Source organism: Podarcis melisellensis, assembly GCF_964234715.1.
Source record: "Podarcis melisellensis genome assembly, chromosome: 18".
Taxonomy (NCBI): Eukaryota; Metazoa; Chordata; class Lepidosauria; order Squamata; family Lacertidae; genus Podarcis; species Podarcis melisellensis.
Window position 1 is genome coordinate 8706432 of NC_138536.1, and position 24728 is coordinate 8731159.

The 24728-nt window shown below is 48.5% G+C and overlaps 1 protein-coding gene across 14 annotated transcripts in view; it reads right to left on the minus strand.

Moving 5' to 3' along the window:
• The window catches only part of PTPRS (protein tyrosine phosphatase receptor type S), a 305911-nt gene that overhangs the window by 171224 nt on the left and 109959 nt on the right, over positions 1–24728 (minus strand). For all 14 annotated transcript variants that reach the window (XM_081895351.1, XM_081895349.1, XM_081895354.1 and 11 more), the window contains one exon: positions 16973–17142. In XM_081895351.1, coding sequence (XP_081751477.1) covers positions 16973–17054 — 82 coding nt within the window. In that variant the 5' untranslated portion in view covers positions 17055–17142. The remainder of the gene's footprint in view (positions 1–16972; positions 17143–24728) is intronic.

Genomic DNA, 24728 nt, shown 5'->3' on the forward strand with positions numbered 1-24728 from the left:
TTCCAGACTTTTAAAAACAACCCCTAAAAGGGCAATTTTACATGGACTTTACTATCTAATGTGACTATTGATCCATAAAATGAGAGCAATAAACAATGTACTGCAGTCACACAATCAATCCATCAGTAGCTGGACTGGGTTCCAAGCTGTCATAAAAACAAAATGAAAAAAGAGCCGCAAAAACAGAAGCACAAAATAAATAGCAAAAACAGACAGACCTCAGTGTAGCACTCAAATCAGAAGCGTAACACTCAAAACGGAGCACATTCGGCTTCTGAAAAAAGTTTGCAAACTGGAACACTTACTTCTGGGTTTGCAACATTTAGGTTCCAAGTTGTTCAACTATTAAGTCGTTTGAGAACCAAGGTACCACTGTATTGCTTAAAATGCACAGGACAGATGTGGCCTGGTCTTATCAGAGCAATCCCATGGAAATTAATGGACTTGAGTGAGTCCTGTCCATCAATTTCAACCAGTCTACTCTGAGCAGGACTTAATAGGACACAAATCTCACGGAGCACTTACTGGCTTGCACTTTGCACAGCTTCTAATTTGTGTTCTCTTTAAAGAAGAGAGAGAAAGGAATCCTTGGTCTCTATGGGAGACCTGTGGACCTCCAGATGTCGTGCTTTTCATTTATTCATTGGTTTAATAAAGTAAAAGAAAATTTAAATCCACACACACCTTGTGTTATCTGGCCGCAAATGGTAATTTTGATTATTGTTCTCACGCCTGGCATTCTTTCTCTCTCTTCTTTTTACATCTTGAATTGTATCTTTTTTATAGTAATAATAATAAAAAAAATCCAGAATCGATGATCACAACAATAAACGAACAGGAAATTAAATTTATTACTCCTTGCGGCTGTAGGAGGAGAAAAGTGAGGAGGCAGGGGGGCAAACCCCCCCTTAAGGGAAGACGTGATATATTTATAAACTATGCACCGAGAGGTGACTTTTCCCCCTCTGGTGGTGGTCTCATTTGGAGAATTGTATATTGCCTTAACAGGATGAGAAATGAAAAAGTATTCTGGGCCAGAGCCCTTTCTGTCGGGGATAATCCAGACTGAAATTCCCAGGTGTCAAAAAAGGTTATTTATGTATTCCACTACTGCGGCCTGTGTTTTGTTAGGCCCAAAATGGAAAACGAGCGAGGTCCAAACTAAAGAAGAATTGCAACTTAAATTGACAGAATACGCGCAGCTTGCAGGCTTAACCTATAGAATAAGAGAACAAGAAGAACATACGTTTAGAAAAGATTGGGAAATGTTTGTTGAATATATGGGAAACAACTGTGTATAGCTGAAAATGCTGGAAGCATTAAGATAAACAGTGTAAATAAGTTTTGATGGATGTAATAATGGTTTCGTTTTTTAAAAATATGCAGGGATTTATGATACGCAAAATGAACCATGGAAAGAGAAGTGATGTCACTGATATCTTAAGCATGCAAAAATGAGTACTTTATAAATTCTAAAACAGAACATTTAATAAAAATTACATACACAAGTTCATTTTTTTAAAAAAATGAAAAAGTATTCTGGACTAGGATCGCCAGGTCAGCAGTATCCCAGATCCTGAGATGTCAGGGCTCAAACTTGATACCTATATCTATTAGATTTATAGATAAAAAAGGTAAAGGGACCCCTGACCGTTAGGTCCATTCGTGGCTGACTCTGGGGTTGCGGCGCTCATCTCGCTTTACTGGCCGAGGGAGCCGGCGTACAGCTTCCGGGTCATGTGGCCAGCAGGACTAAGCCGCTTCTGGCGAACCAGAGCAGCGCACGGAAACGCCGTTTACCTTCCCGCCAGAGCGGTACCTATTTATCTACTTGCACTTTGAGGCGCTTTCGAACTGCTAGGTTGGCAGGAGCAGGGATTGAGAAACAGGAGCTCACCCCGTCGCGGGGATTCGAACCACCGACCTTCTGATTGGCAAGTCCTTAGGCTCTGTGGTTTAACCCACAGCGCCACCCGTGTCCCTTAGATTTATAGATATAAAACCCATAAAGAAGGCTGGTCGCCGAAGAATTGATGCTTTTGAATTCTGGTGCTGGATGAGACTCTTGAGAGTCCCCTGGACTGCAAGAGGATCCAACCTCTCCATTCTGAAGGAAATCAGCCCTGAGTGCTCACTGGAAGGACAGATCGTGAAGCTGAGGCTCCAAGACTTTGGCCACCTCATGAGAAGAGAAGACTCCCTGGAAAAGACCCTGATGATGGGAAAGATGGAGGGCACAAGGAGAAGGGGACGACAGAGGACGAGATGGTGGGACAGTGTTCTCGAAGCTACCAGCATGAGGTTGACCAAACTGCGGGAGGCAGTGGAAGACAGGAGGGCCTGGCGTGCTCTGGTCCAGGGGGTCACGAAGAGGCAGACACGACTAAACGACTAAACAACAATAACAACAACAGATATAAACCAATAAAGGCCCTCCACCAGGAGGGACCCAGGCACACCTGTAGGAGTCAGGACAGGTGTGGCAAACCTATTTTGGATGCGACCCCTTTGCTCTTTCTTCCCTTGGTGCAAAGACAGCAAACAAAAGAAGGAAGTTTTTGGTTAGCGATCGTTTCCCGTTTCCACCCAAACTGGGGAGCTCTGGCAAATGTAGTCAGGATATGAGGCTAGGCTTGGAAGTCAGTTCCCTTCCTGCGGTCCTCAAACGGGAAGTTGTAGTTAAGTGTAAAACTTCCTGGATTTGTTGGTTTGTCTGAAGAGAAGGGGGTGAGCTGTGTGGCTGAAACACTCGCTTATATTTTGCTAAGGAGACACATCCTAGAACAGGGGGTCAGCAAGCAGGGGGCCGGTCCACTGTGCCCCAGACCTTGTGGGGGGCCAGACTATATTTTTTTTTGGGGGGGGTGAACGAATTCCTATGCCCCACAAATAACTCAGAGGTGCATTTTAAATAAAAGGACACATTCTGCTCATGTGAAAACACCAGGCAGGCCCCACAAATAACCCAGAGGTGCATTTTAAATAAAAGGACACATTCTGCTCATGTGAAAACACCAGGCAGGCCCCACAAATAACCCAGAGGTGCATTTTAAATAAAAGGACACATTCTGCTCATGTGAAAACACCAGGCAGGACCCACAAATAACCCAGGGGTGCATTTTAAATAAAAGGACACATTCTGCTCATGTACAAACACCAGGCAGGACCCACAAATAACCCAGAGGTGCATTTTAAATAAAAGGCCACATTCTGCTCATGTGAAAACACCAGGCAGGACCCACAAATAACCCAGAGGTGCATTTTAAATAAAAGGACACATTCTGCTCATGTACAAACACCAGGCAGGACCCACAAATAACCCAGAGGTGCATTTTAAATAAAAGGACACATTCTGCTCATGTACAAACACCAGGCAGGACCCACAAATAACCCAGAGGTGCATTTTAAATAAAAGGACACATTCTACTCATGTGAAAACAAGCTGATTCTTGGACCGTCTGTGGGCCGGATTGAGAAGGCGATTGGGCGAGATCCGGCCCCCGGGCCTTAGTTTGCCTACCCATGTCCGAGAACCATAGAAGTGAGAGTTAGAAGGGACCTCAAGCACAATCTATTCCAATCCTCTGCAAGGCAGAAATCTCTCTAAATTGAACATATGATGATATCCAGTTTTTGCTTCACTGTGGTCCCCATTTGCATGACACGTTTGGGAGTAACGTCAAATAACCGATCGACCAGTCCTTTTATTTGTATGCCACCTTTCCAAAGTTAACACCAAGGCAACTTAGAACATAATGTATTTTTCGCCCTGTAAGACGCACCAGACCACAAGACGCACCTAGTTTTTGGAGGAGGAAAACAAGAAAAGAAATATTCTGAATCTCAGAAGCCAGAACAGCAAGAGGGATCTCTGCGCAGCGAAAGCAGCAATCCCTCTTGCTGTTCTGGCTTCTGGGATAGCTGCGCAGCCTGCATTCGCTCCATAAGACGCACGCACATTTCCCCTTACTTTTTAGGAGAGAAAAAGTGAGTCTTATAGAGCAAAAAATACGGTATTTTAAGAACTGCATTGCTACGAATGTAATGGAAGTAGTTGTGAATGATTAGATTTGTTTGAGAATCTAATTTATTAAATCAATCAACTGTGCATTTAATTACATATACTTAATTAAATATATTGTGTATATAGACTCCTGCCTATACCACACAAAACAAAATGCTCTTGGGTGTATGCTTGGCTCTAGAACCAAAATCTCTGCTAACAGATTCCCCCCATCTTTCCCCCCCCTCTTCCTCAGCCGCCCCTCCTGCCTCATATGGAACAGGGAAAAAATGAGATTAATACCAGGTGACGATTCTCTCCCTTTTGTTGCATGTGGGGGAGAAGCAAGGGCTCCTCACCCCCCCCCCCCGCCATGAAAAAAAAAACTGTGGAAAAAACAGCAAGCAGAAAATTATAATCATTTTCCTGTCGGTGTCCATCTGCCTTCAGCAAATCGCCCCCTTGTCACAGAAAGTCCATTAAGAATATCCGGTGGGGAAGTACGGAGGGGGGAGGACAGACCCCTCACTTTAACCATCAAGACAAGATAATTACAGAGAGAGAGTTCCTTTAACGGACTGCGCCTGTCAGTTTCCCCTCAAGTGAAAACAGAGGAAATGGCAGGATGAAGGAAGGGAACTTTCTTTTTAGAAGTGATGGCTGTTATTTTTAAACTCAATTCCCCCTAGAACAGGGGTAGGTAACCTAAGGCCTGGGGGGCTGGATGCGGCCCAATCACCTTCTAAATCCAGACCGTGGACGGTCCGGGAATCAGCGTGTTTTTACCTGAGTAGAATGTGTGCTTTTATTTAAAATGCATCTCTGAGTTATTTGTGGGGCCTGCCTGGTGTTTTTACATGAGTCGAATGGCGCTGTGGGTTAAACAACAGAGCCTAGGACTTGCAAAAAGGTCAGCGGTTCGAATCCCCGCCACGGGGCGAGCTCCCGTTACTCGGTCCCTGCTCCTGCCAACCTAGCAGTTTGAAAGCACATCAAAGGGCAAGTAGATCAATAGGTACCGCTCCGGTGGGAAGGTAAACGGCGTTTCCGTGCGCTGCTCTGGTTCGCCAGAAGCGGCTTAGTCCTGCTGGCCACATGACCCGGAAGCTGTACGCTGGCTCCTTCGGCCAGTAAAGAGAGATGAGCGCCGCAACCCCAGAGTCGGCCACGACTGGACCTAATGGTCAGGGGTCCCTTTAGAATGTGTTTTATTTAAAATGCATCTCTGGGTTATTTGTGGGGCATAGGAATTAGTTCATTATTATTTTTCCCCAAAATATAGTCCGGCCCCCCACAAGGTCTGAGGGACAGTGGACCGGCCCACGGCTAGAAAACGCTTGCTGACCCCTGCCATAGAATGTGGTTGACCTTATGTCTGGACACTCTACCACCACAGATAGGGGGCAGGTTAGGTGATGGGGGGCCGAAATCGCCTTGTATTGCAAAATTGCACAGCAGAGTGATGGTAAGATGAGAAGAGCCTGTTGGAGTGTCATGGATGCAGAGGAGTAGTGGGGGGGGGGGGAGAGAGACCAGCTGGGGAAGAAGGTCAGAGAGCCAAGAGGGAGAAAACTGGGAGGGAGAGGTGTCTGAAGCAGAAGAGGTAACAGGGCTTAGTGAGCGGGGAGAGTCGGTGCCAGAGAGCAGTTCAGAATCAGAGGCTGGGAGAAGGGAGAGTGGAGTCTGGCTGGCGAAGAGACACAGGTGTCTCCCCGTCCTGTTGCCCACCTGGTTTCGCAGAACCAGGAGAGGCATGACGTGAGAGGAGCCAAGACAGGCGCACAGTCTCAGAGTGCCTGGAGGAAGAAATCCTGGAGAGGAAGAGGTATAAGACAGCTCTGGGGAGGCAGGGACCTTGAAGTCTTGGCAACCGCTTCACGGGGGCAAGATCCGATGGAGGTTGAATTGCTGCGCTCGTGAGGCCTGAGTACTCCAGACCTCACCTGGGGTACTGTGTCCAGTTCTGGGCACCACAGTTCAAGAAGGACACTGACAAACTGGAACGTGTCCAGAGGAGGGCAACCAAAATGGTCAAAGGCCTGGAAACGATGTCTTATGAGGAACGGCTAAGGGAGCTGGGCATGTTTAGCCTGGAGAAGAGGAGGTTAAGGGGTGATATGATAGCCATGTTCAAATATAGAAAAGGATGTCACATAGAGGAGGGAGAAAGGTTGTTTTCTGCTGCTCCAGAGAAGCGGACACGGAGCAATGGATCCAAACTACAAGAAAGAAGATTCCACCTCAACATTAGGAAGAACTTCCTGACAGTAAGAGCTGTTTGACAGTGGAATTTGCTGCCAAGGAGTGGGGTGGAGTCTCCTTCTTTGGAGGTCTTTAAGCAGAGGCTTGACAACCATATGTCAGGAGTGCTCTGATGGTGTTTCCTGCTTGGCAGAGGGTTGGACTCCATGGCCCTTGGGGTCTCTTCCAACTCTATGATTCTATGATTCTATGACCCTGGTTTTGCTAATTCCAACTAGTTCCATGTGATTTACTGCTGGCTCACTTCTGTCAGTGCCATAGCATGGGGGCAGGTGTGTCCCCGGGTGCAGAATCGGGGGGGGGGCCGGGTGCCCCCCGCAGAGGGCTGGGTGAATGCAGAGAATGAGAGCACCCTCTGCCCTCCACCCCCCCTCCCGATCTTGGATTCCCCCCCCCGAGCCTTATTGAGTGTGTGCGATTTCTCTCCTGAGCCTCATGGAGTGTGTTACTTTTCGTGAACCTGACTTGAGTGTGTAGAGTGGTACCTCGGGTTACATATGCTTCGGGTTACAGACTCCGCTAACCCAGAAATAGTGCTTCAGGTTAAGAACTTTGCTTCAGGATGAGAACAGAAATCATGCTCTGGTGGCGTGGCAGCAGCAGGAGGCCCCATTAGCTAAAGTGGTGCTTCAGGTTAAGAACAGTTTCAGGTTAAGAACGGACCTCCGGAACGAATTAAGTACTTAACCCGAGGTACCACTGTATAATAAGACTTTTAAGAAACCTGCCTGTCTTCTAAAAGCAGGGAGAGGAGAGGGTATTTCAACATGAACGCTTGCGCTTGGTTTGAAGTTACTCCTGGAGAGACAGGAGAGCAGCAAAATTGATTTGCAAACATATGTCTGCAGTTAGGTACTCTGGGTATGAATTACCAATCCACCCCCTCGCTTTCCTTTCTGCTGGACGGATATTATAGCATAGCTGCTTGCAAAGTTATAGCGAACACGGTGTCAGCACTTTGATTACAATTAAAGCTCTTCAACACCCCCTCTCTTCTTTGGCAAAAGGTTTATATAACTCTCTTAGAACCAAAAGGTGTTGATGCCTCAAATTTCCCCAACCTATAAAAAAGGAAAAGAAACAAGAAGTGCCCCTGAAGGACCAGGTGCGCAGCCTGGGAGCCATTTTGGACTCACAGCTGTCCATGGAGGCGCAGGTTAATTCTGTGTCCAGGGCAGCTGTTTACCAGCTCCATCTGGTACGCAGGCTGAGACCCTACCTGCCTGTCTCACTTGAGTGGTCCATCCTCTGGTTTTTTCCTGCTTAGACTGCTTCAATGTGCTCTACGTGGGGCTACCTTTGAAGGTGACCCGGAAACTACAACTAATCCAGAATGCAGCAGCTAGACTGTGGACTGGGTGTGTCCACCGAGACCACATAACACCGGTCCTGAAAGACCTACATTGGCTCCCAGAACGTTTCTGAGCGCAATTCAAAGTGTCGGTGCTGACTTTGAAAGCCCTAAATGGCCTCGGCTCAGTATACTGGAAGGAGCGTCTCCACCCCCATTGCCCAGCTTGGGCTCCGAGGGCCTTCTGGCGGTTCCCTCACTGTGATAAGCAAAGTTACAGGGAACCAGGCAGAGGGCCTTCTCGGTGGTGGTGCCCTATCTGTGGAACACCCTCCCATCAGATGTCAAGGGAATTAACAACTACAGTGGTACCTTGCTACTCAAACGGCTTGGCTCCCGAACAAATTGGATCCTGAACGCCGCAAACCTGGAAATAAGTGTTCCGGTTTGTGAACGTTTTTTCGGAAGCCAAACATCCGACACTGCTTCCAGTTGAGTGCAGGAAGCTCCTGGGTCCGGAAGGTCTTCAGCGCCATCGGCGCAACCCAGCACCAGCAGCAGGGCACCAGCGGAGGGGAGGCCGCTGGGCAGGCGACTGAGATGGTGGACTGGCCAGCACCGCGGCCACGTCCACCCAGAGCCAATGTGACTTCATCATGTCCAGCTAGGAGGAGGTGGGAGACCGGCCGCAGTGGATCACAAGGATTAATACCTGTGCAGCGGCGGCGAGGAGGAAACGCCCCTGAGGGACTTGTCAGGAGCTTGTCCTACACTCGAGTAGGACCCTGGCAGAGACACATGCCCGACTGGCATGTTCTCTCCCTCCTGGTCTTTCGTTCGGGAGCTTCAAAAGCTTTCTTCAGCCCGAACATCAAAGTGACCGATGCCAACAGACACCAGCACACTTAGGGATCTGCAGTCTCTTCACAGTTGCGTAACAGACCTCAGCAACTCAGCATTTTGGCTAATCTATTTTATTTACATATAAACACACACGGAGCACTGTAACACGGCTCCCTCTCTCTCTAGCATCAGACAGCAAAGAGAAAAAGAACAAAAGACAATACAGTGGTACCTCGGGTTACATACGCTTCAGGTTACATACGTTTCAGGTTACAGACTCCGCTAATCCAGAAATAATGCTTCAGGTTAAGAACTTTGCTTCAGGTTGAGAACAGAAATCATGCTCCAGCGGCACGGCAGCAGCAGGAGGCCCCATTAGCTAAAGTGGTGCTTCAGGTTAAGAACAGTTTCAGGTTAAGTACGGACCTCCGGAACGAATTAAGTACTTAACCCGAGGTACCACTGTACTCCCACTTCACGGAACACAGTAACACAAACATCCCGTTTCCATCACTTCCCACTCTGTGGAGTCAAAACATATACCGTCATGTGAAAGGCAACAATCCCATGACTGCAATCACGGAGCAGGAATTCTAACAGGACTCGGGCAGCTACTTCCCCTCTGGGTGAACCAGGACAAATACAGTGGGGGGCCCAGGCTGGGAAGGAAGAGTACCCCTCCCGCAGAGGAGCAGGGACCGCCTTGCAGCCCCCCGCCACCAAAGGGGCTCAGAGAAGTAGCAGGCCACAGAACTGGCGCTGCAGGACCAGCCTCTCTGCCCCCCAGCCCAGAGGAGGCGGTGGGAGCGACAGCAAGGAGGCTGTCACTTCCCTCCCACACTTTTCTGGTTTGAGCGGCCTGCAAACGAATCTCTCCCCCCCCCCATCAAATAACACATGAGCACTGAACTTCCAATGTGCTCTGCTAGATTTCCGGAAGTGGCTTTTATGTGGTGCAAAAGCTCAGGTATAACGTGGAACCGGATAGCACAGAAATGAGCGACAAGCACGCAATGTACTCCCTCGGTTTTGCAGAATGCGTCATGCTAAAGCTCACATTTGGTGCGGGAATTAGCCGTTAAGGAAACGAACTGCCGTGTGAAAGCAACCTTTTTAAAATAATATTTTTATTACATTTTGCTTTGCATACATCCATAGACATTTTCCATACATAATTCAAACTAAGCCTAAAGATAAAAAATGCATAAAAATACATAATAACTAAATATTTTCCCCAACCACCCATTCCCCATAATTGCAAATCTAAATGATCAAACCTTCATATTCTAATCTTTTGGACTGACTTCCATCCACCATCTCAATTTGAGTCATTTTTCCTTTCCTTAACTGCCTTCTTTAGATGTTTTCCATTTCTTGGCATAATTTAATTAGGATCACTGTTTTGTCTTTTTGCAAAAGTTAGTCAAACCCTAACCCTAACCCAACATAGATGGCTTTAAAAGGAACCTTATGGTTTCTATCGTGGGTAGGCAAACTAAGGCCCGGGGGCCGGATCCGGCCCAATCACCTTCTAAATCCAGACCGCAGATGGTCCGGGAACCAGCGTGTTTTTACATGAGTAGAATGTGTGTTTTTTATTTAAAATGCATCTCTGGGTTATTTGTGGGGCCTGCCTGGTGTTTTTGCATGAGTGGAATGTGTGTTTTTATTTAAAATGCATCTCTGGGTCTGAGGGACAGTGGACCAGCCCCCTGCTGAAAAAGTTTGCTGACCCCTGGTCTGACTATCTATCTATGTGATCTATCTATGTGATCTAACCATCTCTAATGATTTCTATTAATTAAGAAGAAATCCCTTCCCCCACAACCATCTCCTCTCCTTTTCTAAGGTTTGTAAGAGACAGAAAAGGAAAAGAGAGAGAGAGAGAGAGAGAGAGAGAGAGAGAGAGAGAGAGAGGAGTGATGGCTTCATTAATTATGCAGAAAATGCAAAAAGGAGGGGGGAATCCACCCCCCACACCACCCAAAACCACCATCCTCTAGATGAGTTTAAAAGGAGGAGAAAACCCTTTTAGAACGGGGAGAAATTACTCCCCAAGGCAGATGAAATTTCTCTTGCAACTTCAAAGGACAATAAATTATTCAAATAGCTCCTGCATTTTCACTCTCCCCCCTCCCCACTTTCTCTCTTCTCTTCCCCCACTTCATGATGCTATGCTCTTGAGTCAATTAAAGGGGTTTTTTTGGGTGCTGGGGGGTGGTGGAGTTGATACTTTAGAGTATCTTAAACTAGGCTAGTGTATAAATAAAATTCATATTCATATTTGTGTGTGCCTACTCTATATGGAAATAAATCTCTTCCTGCTTCAATCCACCTGCCTGCAAACGAACTGAGTAAAAGCTTGAAAAATCTGGGCAAATAGCCCCTTTGACGTTCCTAACTAAAACCATGGAGAGAAAAGGGTTGGGAGAAACCACTTTGGGAAAAGCGATGACAAACCTAGACAGCATCTTAAAAAGCAGAGACACCACCTTGCCGACAAAGGTCCGTATGGTTTTCCCAGTGGTGATGAATGGAAGTGAGAGCTGGACCATCAAGAAGGCTGATCGCCGAAGAATGGATGCTTTTGAATTATGGTGCTGGAGGAGACTCTTGAGAGTCCCATGGACTGCAAGAAGATCCAACCTCTCCATTCTGAAGGAAATCAGCCCTGACTGCTCACTGGAAGGACAGATCCTGAAGCTGAGGCTCCAAGACTTTGGCCACCTCATGAGAAGAGAAGACTCCCTGATGTTGGGAAAGATGGAGGGCACAAGGAGAAGGGGACGACAGAGGACGAGATGGTGGGACAGTGTTCTCGAAGCTACAAACATGAGTTTGACCAAACTGCGGGAGGCAGTGGAAGACAGGAGTGTCTGGCGTGCTCTGGTCCAGGGGGTCACAAAGAGTCGGACACGACTAAACAACAGCAACAACAAACTAAAACCATGGTGCTGGCCTTTGCTTCCATAAGACACCAGTTGAGGGTGTCCTGGTTGGATTGGACAGAGAAGGCCGACCAAACCCGCTCTCCTGCTTCCAATAGGGAATGGCCTGTGTTCAGCCCAGAAACAAGAGCATATAGAAAAAGAAATTGATTCCACAAAAATGCAAGAAGGAAGAGAGCAATTTTCAACCACTGGTCTATTAGCACTGGGCTGGCTAGTGCAAGATATGTGGCTATAGCCATTATATTATATTTATAGCCATTCGTGACCCACAGTGTCCAGCAGTGGGGCGGTGGCTCTGCTTAACAACCTCCCCTCTGTCCCGCCCCCCAATACAAAACAGGATGGAGCTTCTACACTGCGTGACTTGGGAGAACCACCTGCCGGATCAGGCCGGCGACCCACCTAGTTTGCACAGTGGCTGACCAGATCCCCTAGGAAATCAGCAAGCAGAATTTGAGAACAAGAGCAAACTTTCCTCTCCTGTGGTTTCCATGCCATCAATAGCATCCTCCCCAAATAATTTGCCCAATCTGCTTTTAAAAGCGTCTAGGGTGGCGCCCATCACTGCTTCCTGTGGCAATGAGTTCCGTAGTTGAACTCACTGCTCCATGGAAGAAGGGCTTTCTTTCCTCTGCCCTGAATCTCCAAACATTCAGCTTCCTTCGATGTCCCAGATGACAGAGAGAGAGAAAAAAACTTCTCCCTTGTCTGCTTTCTCCTTGCCATACATCATTTTATAAATTCCTATCAGGTCCCTTCTTAACTCGCCTTTTCTCTAAACCAGAAAAGCCCCATATGCTGCGACCGTTCCTCATCGGGGACTCGCCACAGCCCCTTTGGTCGTTTTTGCTGCCCACCCCCAAAAAGGGAATATAGAGAGGGTTCAACCTCCCAGGTTTGAGGAATATAGAGAAGGAGTATTTTTACTCTTTTAAATCCATTTATTAAATTTCTATACCACCCTTCACCCAAAAATTACAGGGCTGCTTAAAGGAAATGCATACCATAATAATAACAAACTCTATAACCCCCCCCCCCAAAAAAGTTTAAAAGGCCATAGGTTGTTTAATTAGCCTGGGAAAAGATGAATGTTTTAGCCTGGTGCCTAAAGATATAGAATCGTAGAATTGGAGAGTTAGAAGAGACTGTAAAAATAATCTAATCCAAGACCCTGAAATGCAGGAATATGCAACTCTCCCGTATGGGGGCTGAACCTGCAACTTTTGCGCCATCAGTGCCAAGCTGTAACCAATGGAGTGAGCCTCCCTGGAGAGAGCATCCCACAAACAGGGAGCCACTGCAGCAAAGGCCCTGTTCTCATGCTGCCACACCTCCAGACCTCTGGCAGAGGCGGCAGATGAAGAGGGGCATGGATGATGATCTCACGGTCCGGGGCAGTTCACATACAGAGAGGGGGTCCTTGAGTTTTTGCAGTCCTGAACCATTTAAGGCTTTGTAAGTCAAAACCAGCACTTTGGGACACGGGTGGCACTGTGGGTTAAACCACAGAGCCTAGGACTTGCCGATCAGAAGGTCGGCGGTTCGAATCCCCGCAATGACGGGGTGAGCTCCCGTTGCTCGGTCCCTGCACCTGCCAACCTAGCAGTTCGAAAGCACATCAAAGTGCAACTAGATAAATAGGTACCACTCCAGGGGGAAGGTAAACGGAGTTTCTGTGCGCTGCTCTGGTTCGCCAGAAGCGGCTTAGTCCTGCTGGCCACATGACCCGGAAGCTGTATGTTGGCCCCCTTCTGCCAGTAAAGCGAGATGAGCGCCGCAACCCCAGAGTCGGCCACGACTGGACCTAATGGGCAGGCATCCCTTTACCTTTTCCTAGGTCAAAACAAGCACTTTGATTTGGGCCAGAAACTAACTGGCAGCCGGTGCGGTTGGGCCAGGATTGGCATGATATGATCAAAGCATCTTGCCCCAAATTCTGCCTTGGCCGAATTTTCCAAACCGTGTTCAGAAGCAGCCGTACATACAATGCATTGCAGTAACCTAATTTATATACACCTTTCCCTCAAAGGGGTGTCGTTCCATCATTTTGGCGCTCCTTTTCTAATCTAATTCATCTAATCTAAGCCCATCCAAGAGCCCATCTTGAACATTCAGAGGAATCATGCGACTGCACTCGGTTGCAGCTCTGTTTTTAATTCCCAGCTGAAGAACCTGGCAAGGGTTCCCTTTGCTCACCTTGTCCTCTTGTCCCGTCCCCCCCCCCCGCCCGCCCCATCTGACTTATTTATATAGCACTATCGGAGGGATGGAAGTGTGGGAAGAGAAGATGACATCACTGCGACTTGATTTAATTTGATCAAGCAGTTAAACAAGGTGACACTAAAGTTTAATTCAGTGTCCTTGGATCCAAAAGAAACAGAGAGAGAGAGAGAGAGAGAGAGAGAGAGAGAGAGAGAGAGAAAGGGGAGGGGGTACGACAATGACAAGAGCAACTGTCCCAAACTCTCCCACCACGACAGCATGAAATACGAGAGAAGGAACCACCAACCAGAGATGGAAGATTTTGGGGAGAGCCTCCCCAAAACAATAGGTGTATGTCTGTCTGTGGGGTTTCCACCTCAACTACAGTGGTAAAGTAAAGGTAACGGGACCCCTGACCATTCGGTCCAGTCGTGGCCGACTCTGGGGCTGCAGCGCTCCTCTCGCTTTATTGGCTGTGGGAGCCGGCGTACAGCTTCCAGGTCATGTGGCCAGCAGGACTGAGCCGCTTCTGGCGAACCAGAGCAGCGCACGGAAACGCCGTTTACCTTCCCGCCGGAGTGGTACCTAGTTATCTATTTGTACTTTGACGTGCTTTCAAACTGCTAGGTTGGCAGGAGCAGGGACTGAGCAACAGGAGCTCATCCCGTCGTGGGGATTCAAACTGACGACCTTCTGATCGGCAAGTCCTAAGCTCTGTGGTTTAACCCACAGCGCCACCCGCACCCCAGCTACAGTGGTACCTCGGGTTAAAGATGCTTCAGGTTACAGACACTTCAGGTTACATACGCTTCAGGTTACAGACTCCGCTAACCCAGAAAAATTACCTCGGGTTAAGAACTTTGCCCCAGGATGAGAACAGAAATCGCACGCTGGCAGCAGCGGGAGGCCCCATTAGCTAAAGTGGTACCTCAGGTTAAGAACAGTTTCAGGTTAAGAACGGACCTCCAGAACAAATTAAATTCTTAACCCGAGGTATCACTGTAGAACCAAACATCACCAGCCAGACAAGTTCACAGAAAGGTACTTTGGGGCAGAACCAGCCTGAAAGGGCTCAAGCAAGCGATTCAAGCCACATACTTAAAAGAAAAGTCAGGTGTATATAACCAAGGTAGCATGGGGAAAGTTCTCCCTGTTTTGCTTTTTCAAATATGGCATCCCTGCAAATTCGCCTAGGACAACTCTCACCCAGGTTGGCAAATCTCATGTCTCCAGATGGCTCAGGTACGTGAATTCCTCCGGGACTCAGGTCAGGATGTCCCCACCATGGAGACAACAATCAGGGGTCAACCCACACAAAGGAACACAGCAAACGTCCTTATGCCAGGGTCAGACAGTTAATACTTTGGCTGCAATCTATTTACCCAAGAACAAACCCTACTGGGCTCACAGGGAGTTACTTCTGAGCAGACTTGTAAAGAATCTGTGTTGTTAAAAATGATGAATAAATCTGGAGATACCTGGCATGGAATCTAGGCCCTTCTGGAAGCAAAGCAGGAATCCTAACACCGAGCAAGCCTTCTTCCAGGTGGGGCTGTTCCTCCACTGACAAGACTGTAAAAAGTAAAGGTAAAGGGACCCCTGACCATTAGGTTCAGTCGTGACTGACTCTGGGGTTGCGGCTCTCATCTCGCTTTATTGGCCGAGGGAGCCGGCGTACAGCTTCCGGATCATGTGGCCAGCAGGACTAAGCCGCTTCTGGCGAACCAGAGCAGCGCACGGAAATGCCATTTACCTTCCCTCCAGAGCGGTACCTATTTATCTACTTGCACTTTGAGGTGCTTTCGAACTGCTAGGTTGGAAGGAGCAGGGACCGAGCAACGAGAGCTCACCCCGTTGCAGGCATTCGAACCGCCAACCTTCTGATCAGCAAGTCCTAGGCTCTGTGGTTTAACCCACAGCGCCACCCGCGTCCCAAGACTGAGCCAGCAGTAAATCACACTGTGCAAGTTGGAGTTAACTCTTTATTAACAAAACAAAAAAAAACCAGGATCTGCACAGGAGTGTCAGGTCTAATGAGCACAGCGACCCATCTCTGGCAAATATTGCCCCCAGTTGCTGGGACTGGAAGTCTCTACCTCCCCACCGCTGCCTAAGTCCCCTCCTCTGCAGAGTTCCCCTCATGCAATCTGAGACTGTGCCTGCCTGGAACTAACATCTCCATTGCCCTCTTCATGCCTCTCCGGGTGCTGGGAGACCAGAGGGAAGGGGAGCTTGTTGCAGCAGGACAAGGAGATACCCGTGCCTCTTCACCAGTCGGACTCATCTCTGCCTTTTGGCCTCCCTCCTCTCCTGCTTCAGCTTCTGCCACTGAGTCTGGTCTTCTCTCTGCCACAGACTCTCCCCGCTCACTAAGCCCTGTTGCCTCTTCAGCTTCTGACACCTCCTCCTCCCAGTCTTCTCCCTCTAACTACTCATTGTCACCCCACCACCCCTCCCCGGGCTCTGAGCCTTCTTCCCTTGGCGGGTCCCCCAGCTGGTGCCTCACACCATTCCTCTGGGTCCAACCGGTCCACGGCATCTATCTAGCTCAGTACTCTCCACTCTGGCAGGCAGCACCTCTCCAGGGTCTCAAGCACTAAAAGGGTCTTGTCTTTCTCAGCCTGGGAGCAGCTGCAGAAAAGGCTCTGTCTCTTGTGTCACCACTAACCATTGCCTCTGTAGTAGATGGGACCTAGAGATGGTTCTCATCTGAAGATCTTAGCACCCGTTAGTAGAGAGAGACACAATCTTTCAGGGCTGTCATGTTGGACTGGCCATGTTGTTCGGATTCCAGACTATCGTCTTCCAAAGCAACTACTACTCTATTCCGAACTTAAAAATGGAAAGCGTAATGCTGGTGGTCAACAAAAGAGATGTAAAGACTCTCTCAAGGCAAATCTTTAAAAATGTAGTATAAACCCAGATAACTGGGAAACACTGGCCTGCGAGCGATCCAGTTGGAGAACAGCCTTTACCAAAGGCGTCATGGGCTTTGAAGACACTCGAACTCAGAACGCAAGGGAGAAACGTGCTAAGATTGGCAAATCCACACCGTGATCAACTCCCACCTGGAAACCAATGTCCCCACTGTGGAAGAATGTGTGGATCCAGAATTGGCCTCCACAGTCACTTATGGACTCATTGTTAAGACTGTGTTTACTTGGCTACAAGGGATCGCCAAAGAAGAACTGCCCTATCAGCACATCTATATGGAGCTCTTAGGTTTTAGGGACTCCTCTCCCCCACTCCAACAAATCCTTAGAGTAAAAAAACATGCAATAACAAAGAGCACCTTGAGAGCATGCAGGGAGCTTGCTACTCATTTGCACCCAGACCTGAGGATATGTTTTAAATGAAGACTGTGCAATTTCAGAAAATGAGCACACGATGCCATAATAGATTTTGGGGTTTTTCACTTACTTTCAGCGGTGCAGCCCACCAGCAGCAAGTAGACGAGGTTGGCAAGGGGGAGCAGCAGTGTTAATCCAGAGGCAGGAATCATGCTGGCGGCGGGTGGAGGTCTCCGACCCCGGCCTGGCGGCCCCCCCAGTTTAGCAGAACTCACAGCGCCTCTGGAACGGCGTCAAAACCTGCGGAGGGAGGGAAAGAGATGCAAGTTTAGACTGCGAAGGGTTTTCCAAGGTGGCTACTGCAGAACTGCGCATGCAGCCAAGCACTCTAATCTCCAAGAGTAAACTTTTTCAGCAGGGGGCCAGTCCACTGTCCCTCAGATCTTGTGGGGGGGCCGGACTATATTTCGTATTTTTTGCTCTATAAGACTCACTTTTTCCCTCCTGAAAAGTAAGGGGAAATGTGTGTGCGTCTTATAGAGCGAATGCAGGCTGCGCAGCTATCACAGAAGCCAGAACAGCAAGAAGGATCGCTGCTTTCACTGCACAGCGATCCCTCTTGCTGTTCTGGCTTCTGAGATTCAGAATATTTTTTTTCTTGTTTTCCTCCTCCCAAAACTAGGTGCATCTTGTGGTCTGGTGCATCTTATAGAGCGAAAAATACAGGTAAATGAACAAATTCCTATGCACTACAAATAACCCAGAGATTATTTTATTTAAAAGCACACATTTTACTCCTGTAAAAACACCAGGCAGGCCCCACAAATAACCCAGAAATGCATTTTATTAAAAAAAGCACACATTCTACTCATGTAAAAACTCGCTGATTCCTGGACCGCCTGTGGGCCAGATTTAGAAGGCGATTGGGCCGGATCCGGCCCCCGGTACTTAGTTTGCCTAGCCATGTTTAAGAGCAACAGAAGATCCCCTCCGCCACACGAAATAATCTCACAAACAAGGAATGAAAGGTGATAGCTTCAGAAGTGGAAACAAGGGGATTTACCAGCAAAGGAAGAATGGAAATTGAAGCTAATGGAGTATGCGGAACTGGCCAAAATGACTGGAAGAATCTGAGAACAGCAGGACCAAAAGTTAATCAAGGACTGGACCAAATTTGTAAATTATTTGAAAGACAATTGTATTCAATCAAATACACGTTGGTAGGATTGCAAGAAGCTTTGTAAGGAAAGGTACAAAAACCACTGCAGATAAGAATAAGAACGTATGGTGTTTCAACGTTTTTGATTATAAAGCAATCGTTAGATAGTGAAAATGCAGAAATTTGAAATGAAAGACAGAAAATCGTAAGGAAGGTTTGAAGGAAGTCAGGGCCCTAAAAAGCCAAAATGTATAATATGTGATATTGCAACGGAAAGTTTTATTGTAAACCTAATAAAAATGATATGGGAAAAAAAGGAAAAAAAGAAAGATGGTAGCCTCTCTCTTCTCTTTCCCCATGATCTACAGCCAAGAATGCACACAGTCTGCAGCCACCGGTCACTTCCAGGGTGGACTACTGCAATGCTCCGAGCACAGGGCTGCCCTTGGACCCAGGCTGCTAACAAAACTCGCAAGCGCCGCAACCTTTCCCCACAAGAGAGTTGCTCCTCTAGGGCAGCCAGGATAGCCCTCGGATATGTGGCTTCCCGTGATGACCCAACATAAAAAAAGATCAAGACTCGGGTACCCTGGGAAATTCACATTTCCCAAAGCCCCTTCCAGAGACACTCAAAACGGCAGATTACATTTCCTGTCTTAAGGTAAAGGGACCCCTGACCATTAGGTCCAGTCGTGGCCGACTCTGGGGTTGCGGTGCTCATCTCACTTTATTGGCCAAGGGAGCCGGCGTACAGCTTCCGGGTCATGTGGCCAGCATGACTAAGCCGCTTCTGGCGAACCAGAGCAGCACACGGAAACACCATTTACCTTCCTGCCGGAGCGGTACCTATTTATCTACTTGCGCTGGCATGCTTTCGAACTACTAGGTAGACAGGAGCAGGGACCGAGCAACGGGAGCTCACCCCGTTGCGGGGATTCGAACCGCCGACCTTCTGATCGGCAAGTCCTAGGCTCTGTGGTTTAACCCGCAGCGCCACGCAAATTAAAAAAAAAAACCTCCGTACTTAATTTTGGGCTTTTCAGAACACATTAGGAGCAACCTAATGAGACAGCGAGCGAGAAAACAGCCTTCAGGGTTCCTATTGGGTACAATTTTGGCACTTTCCTTCAGCGCAGCTGGAGAAGTCGCTTGCAGGCCGCTAAGTCGCTCAGCATGCGATTTTAATAGGGCACTGGGTCAGAATGGGAAATATATATATATATTTACACACTTTGGAAGATTGGAAGGCATTCAAAAAACAATTAAATTTCCAAGCGTGAAAGATGTGCAGCCACCGCTGGAAGCCTGGACTGTTGTTCACATTGCATCTTCACTGCATACTTCAGTTTATGAAGAGGGGAGGTCTCTGCCTGGAGGAGCTTACAATCTGAAATCATAAGGGAGGCAGCAGAGGAAGGGAGGGCGGGAATAAAGAGGAGAAGCACAGAATCACAGAATAGCAGATTTGGGAGGAAGCCCAAGGGCATCTGGTCCAACCCCTGTGGTGCGGGAATCTCAGCCAAATAACCGCCGGCCGATGGCCTTCTAATTTCTCTTTAAGAACCGCCATGCAGAGATTGTTTCGGTTCTGTGGTCTTACCTCAATGCAGCCCCTAGAGAAGGCCTAGGCAAACTCTGGCCCTCCAGATGTTGGGGACTACAATTCCCATCACCCCTCACCACTGGTCCTGTTAGCTAGGGGTGATGGGAATTGTAGTCCCCAACATCTGGAGGGCCGGAGCTTGCCTATGCCTGCCCTGGAGCAATTTAACAAAGTTGTCCACCTCAGCTGCAGCCAAGCTGATCGACTCACACCCTGCAGGCGAAGGGAAAGAGACCCAGCGCAAAATTGCGTCTCGGGTACTGGCCAATACACCCCAGTCGGTGGTTCTTCACTGCTTCCAGCAGCTACAGCAGGTGTGGGGAAGCCCTTTGCAGCCCAAGGGATCTCTCTAACTTCCCAAGGGACAAGGGACAGGTCCGTGGTGGGCGGGGCTAGCAGGCAAAAGTGGGCAGGGCGCCGAATGGTCAAGGGCATATCGCAGTCAGGAAAAGAAACACTCAATGAGGATATGATGTGGGGCTGAGGAGAGGGGTGTGGCCTGGGGCAAGCCCCAAGGGCTAGGCACAGAGCCTTGAAGGGCTGGATTAGGCCCCCAGGCGTAAGGTTAGAGCAGGTCTTCCCAAACTTGGGTCTTCAGTTGCTTTTAGACTACAATTCCCATCACCCCTGACCACTGGCACTGCTAGCTAGGGATGATGGGAGTTGTAGTCCAAAAACAGCTGGAGACCCAAGTCTGGGGAAACCCTGGGTTAGAGTGTCGGACTAGGGGCTGGGAGGTCCGGTGTGATGGCCTGGGAATCTGATTCAGTGGCTGAACCTGAGGGATCCCAGCCTGCACAGGAGTCCCCTCCTCCAGGGCCGGCTGAACTGGGGCAGGGGCTTGAATCTGAAGGGCCTGCACCTGTGCCGGATCCTCAGGAGCAGGCACCAGGTGAATCCACTCTGGCTCCTGAGGGGATGGAGGACCCATTGCCTGCAGGTGCTCCACTCCCAGCCCCATCAGGGGAAGCGGAGGTTGCCTGTGGGTCCGGTCACCCTCCAGCCTCTCCTGAGCTGCAGAGGCTCAGGGCAGAGAGGCGGAGGGAACTAAGTTCTCTCAGGAGGAGTGCTTCACCTTCAGGCCAGGAGAGGCGAGTCACCTGAGGATCGGGGCCGCCCTATGCCTCAGAGGAGATAAAAGCCAGCCAGCCCAGTCCCAGGTCGCGGGAGCAACATAGTTGGTAACCTGTCCCTACCAGCACCCTGACCTGCTCTCCTGAGTTCCTGATCCCGCCTGACTCCTCGCTTTGGACCTCGCTTCGCCCCTGACGGACAGCCTCCTTACCCTCAACCTAGGACCGGACGTAGACCATGCCGCACGGCAACCCCACCCCCCCGGGACCAGCACATCCAGGTTCAAATCTCTCCACTCAGCTGTGGTGCTCAGTGAGTGACCTTGGACCAGTTGCCTCCTCCTTTAGCCTGGTCTACCTCACAGGGGTGGCGTGAGGAAAAACAGGAAGAAAGTGGAAAACCATGTGTGTTTCCTTGAAGGAAAGGCAAGATGTGACTGTTTTTTAAAAAAAGAGTTGGGGGAGAGAGACCCAAAGGGATCCCGACACGATGGACCAGGCAAAAAAGGTGAACGCAGAAGAACAAGTTACAGATAGGTAGCCGTGTTGGTCTGCCATAGTCAAAACAAAATAAAAAAATTCCTTCCAGTAGCACCTTAAAGACCAACTAAGTCAGTTCTTGGTATGAGCTTTCGTGTGCATGCACACTTCTTCAGATACACTGAAATAGAAGTCACCAGACCCTTCTATATAGTGAGAAGGTGGGGAGGGGTATTACTCAGAAGGGTGGTAGGAATGGGTGATTGGCAGATAGCTGTGATGAGCCTGTTGACGACTCTTAACGACTGCAATAGGTCTTACAGGAAAAAGCAAGGGGTGAGAAGCAAGCTGCTGAATTGCAACTTATTACCAAACTTAAAACCATGGAGAGACCTGGTCTGAACAAAGACATTGGATTCTTATCTCATTATACATGACAAAGCCATTTTTCACCTTCTCACCCCTTGCTTTTTCCTGTAAGACCTATTGCAGTCATTAAGAGTCGTCAACAGGCTCATCACAGCTATCTGCCAATCACCCATTCCTACCACCCTTCTGAGTAATACCCCTCCCCACCTTCTCACTATATAGAAGGGTCTGGTGACTTCTGTTTCAGTGTATCTGAAGAAGTGTGCATGCACACGAAAGCTCACACCAAGAACTGACTTAGTTGGTCTTTAAGGTGCTACTGGAAGGAATTTTTTTATTTTGCAGAAGAACAATTTATTTCTGCCTTTTCCATTTAAAAAGCTTCCCTGCTCCATTTCAAGCTAGCTCTTCTGTTTCAAGGGTAAGCCGAAAATACATTCATACGCATTAATTGCTCCCACCCTCATTATATACATGAGCGCTTAATAATATGCAAGGCCAAGGAGTCTGTAGAATGCAAATACTTTATTAAAAAATGATTACTGCCTTCAGAACGCATTTCCTTTAAAATTTGAGCATCATACTTAGGTTATTCTTACCTAAGCCTCCCACCCACTTCTCCCTCCGCCCCCTTGCTTTGCGGGGTTGGGGGTGGGAAAAGAAAGCACCACATTTCCCTCCCCAGAATCTCTTGCCCTTTAAGAAGCGCTCTGTTCCTTAGCCGAAAAGCATCGCCGTCCGTAATTACCACTCCTTCATCTCTATGCAAGAGCTTCTCCGACGCTCAGCTCCCGAAAAAGCACAAGCAGCTCAAAATGTCTCGGCTGGTTTTCTAAATATAAAATGAGGTCTCCTACATCTCCGGGAATTTTTAGGTTTGTCTTCCGTTTCTTTTCTGTTCTCAACACCACCACGTTTTCTGGATCCGACGACCTTCAGGGTGCTCTAGAGAACCTTGCCTAAACCCAGAGCTGGTCTGGGTGGGTGCACTAACCCAGACCCCTTCGAGTCAGCTGCTTGAGCCGGAACGAAAAGTTGGAATCATAAACTCAGCATCAATGACCACCAAGCCTTCGTGGGAGGGTCAGCGTGAGTGACAAAGCTACAGCCGAAAGCCATCTACGTTTGCAGACTTGGACCCCTTTGAAGAGGCGCAGCGTGCAAGCTCAGGACTTCTACGTTAGGCCAGGCAAGCTGTGTCACCCAATGACGCATTTTGGACGCTGTTTCCTGTTGCCAAAACCAGCACAATTCGTGGCAAAGATCTCGAAGGGCTCTAGCATCGCCACCTCTGAATTCTTCAGCTGCACCTGATACCTTGGTTCTCAAACTTCCAGAAGTCTGTTTGACTTCAGAAAACGTTCGGAAACCAGGGCACGGCTTCTGATTGGCTGCAGCAGCTTCCTGCACCCAATCGGAAGCCGCGTCGGACGTTCAGGTTCCAAAGAACGTTCGAAAACCGGAACACTCACTTCCGGGTTTGCGCCGTTCGGGAACCAAAACGTACGAGTACCAAAGCGTTTGAGAACCAAGGTACAACTGTACTGCATTCGTCTCTCATAAACTGACGAACAGGCGAGTCAGGAAACACCTTCCAAATTTCAAGCTGTATCCAAATCTATCCTACAGATTTAAAGGCATCCTTGAGCAGAGGTTTAGGAATAAGCTCAACCAAGCAAAGTTCCTAACGAATGCAGAAATTTGGCTCAGAATTTCTTGGCCCCCTTTCTCACACACACACACAGAGATTGACTCAAGCCTGTAGATTTTGCTCCATCAAATCGCCAGCGGCACAATCATCCCTCTTAATGGCAGACAGAGCAAAACCAGATCCTAGCTGCACTGGCAAATGTTATCCTAAGCCAGGGGTGGAAGGAGCAGGTGTGGCCCTTCAGGCCTCGCTACCTGGCCCTCAAAATCCTCCCGCAAGACATGCACAACCCCCCCTGAATGCCAACCCCCTCACTGCCCCTGCCTCCCACCCCACACGTTTTCGCCAGCCGGGAATGTGTCCTTGAATTCTGACGACGACTCTTGCTTGGGCAGGCAATATTGGCATGTGTTGCTCCGCCTCTTTTGCCTCTGGCCCCGCCCAACACTGGCATGCGGCCCTCGGAAGAGAAAGCCGCTCTGCTCTTACTGACCTGACTGCCGTGAAGTGGACTAAGCAGCCAGCTGGCTGGCGATGGTTTCTGACCCCATATTTGAACCGACAACATCCCCTTGCAAAATTCAATTTTTTAAAAATAATGTTTATTAAAGTTTTAAAAGTTACAAAAAGAAAAAATAAACAAAAACAAAACAACACATCACAATAAGGGGGGGAAAAGAAAAAGAAAGAGAAAAAAATACAGAAAAATAAAATCCATTAAAAAAACCCACAGCAAAACTTCACATAACTTACCTTTCCTTTGCTTGTTTCCTTGACCTCCTCACACCTCCCTTTTTTGTATCAGTTCAGTTCAGTTAACTATTTCAGCAAATCCTTTCCATCTTTTCCAATTTTTGTCCTGTAATTTATCTTAATATAATGTAACTTTACTTTCCCTCCTTTCACCAATTAACAGTCTGTTTTTTCCTAAACCTTTATAACATTTCGGTAAGCCTTACATTCACACCAGGAATGCTTTAAGAACCCTGGGGTTGTGGCGCTCATCTTGCTTTACTGGCTGAGCGAGCTAGATCATGTGACCAGCATGACTAAGCTGCTTCTGATGAACCAGAGCAGCGCACTGAAACATTTACCTTCCCGCCAGAGTGGTACCTACTTATCTACTTGCACTTTGATGTGCTTTCGGACTGCTAGGTTGACAGGAGCAGGGACCAAGCAACAGGAGCTCAATCCGTCGTGAGGATTCGAACCGCCGACCTCCTGATCGGCAAGCCCAAGAGGCTCAGTAGTTTAGACCGCAGCGCCACCCGCGTCCAAACTGTATAGGAAGGAAGCAGGAAATAGCTGATGGTTCCCATCCGAAAGGCTGCTTCAGGTCTGGGCGAATCATAAAAAGGTAAAGGGACCCCTGACCATTAGGTCCAGTCGTGGCAGACTCTGGGGTTGCGGTGCTCATCTCACTTTAATGGCCGAGGGAGCCGGCGTACAGCTTCCGGGTCATGTGACCAGCAGGACTAAGCCAATTCTGGCGAACCAGAGCAGCGCACGGAAACACCGTTTTACCTTCCCGTCGGAGTGGTATCTATTTAT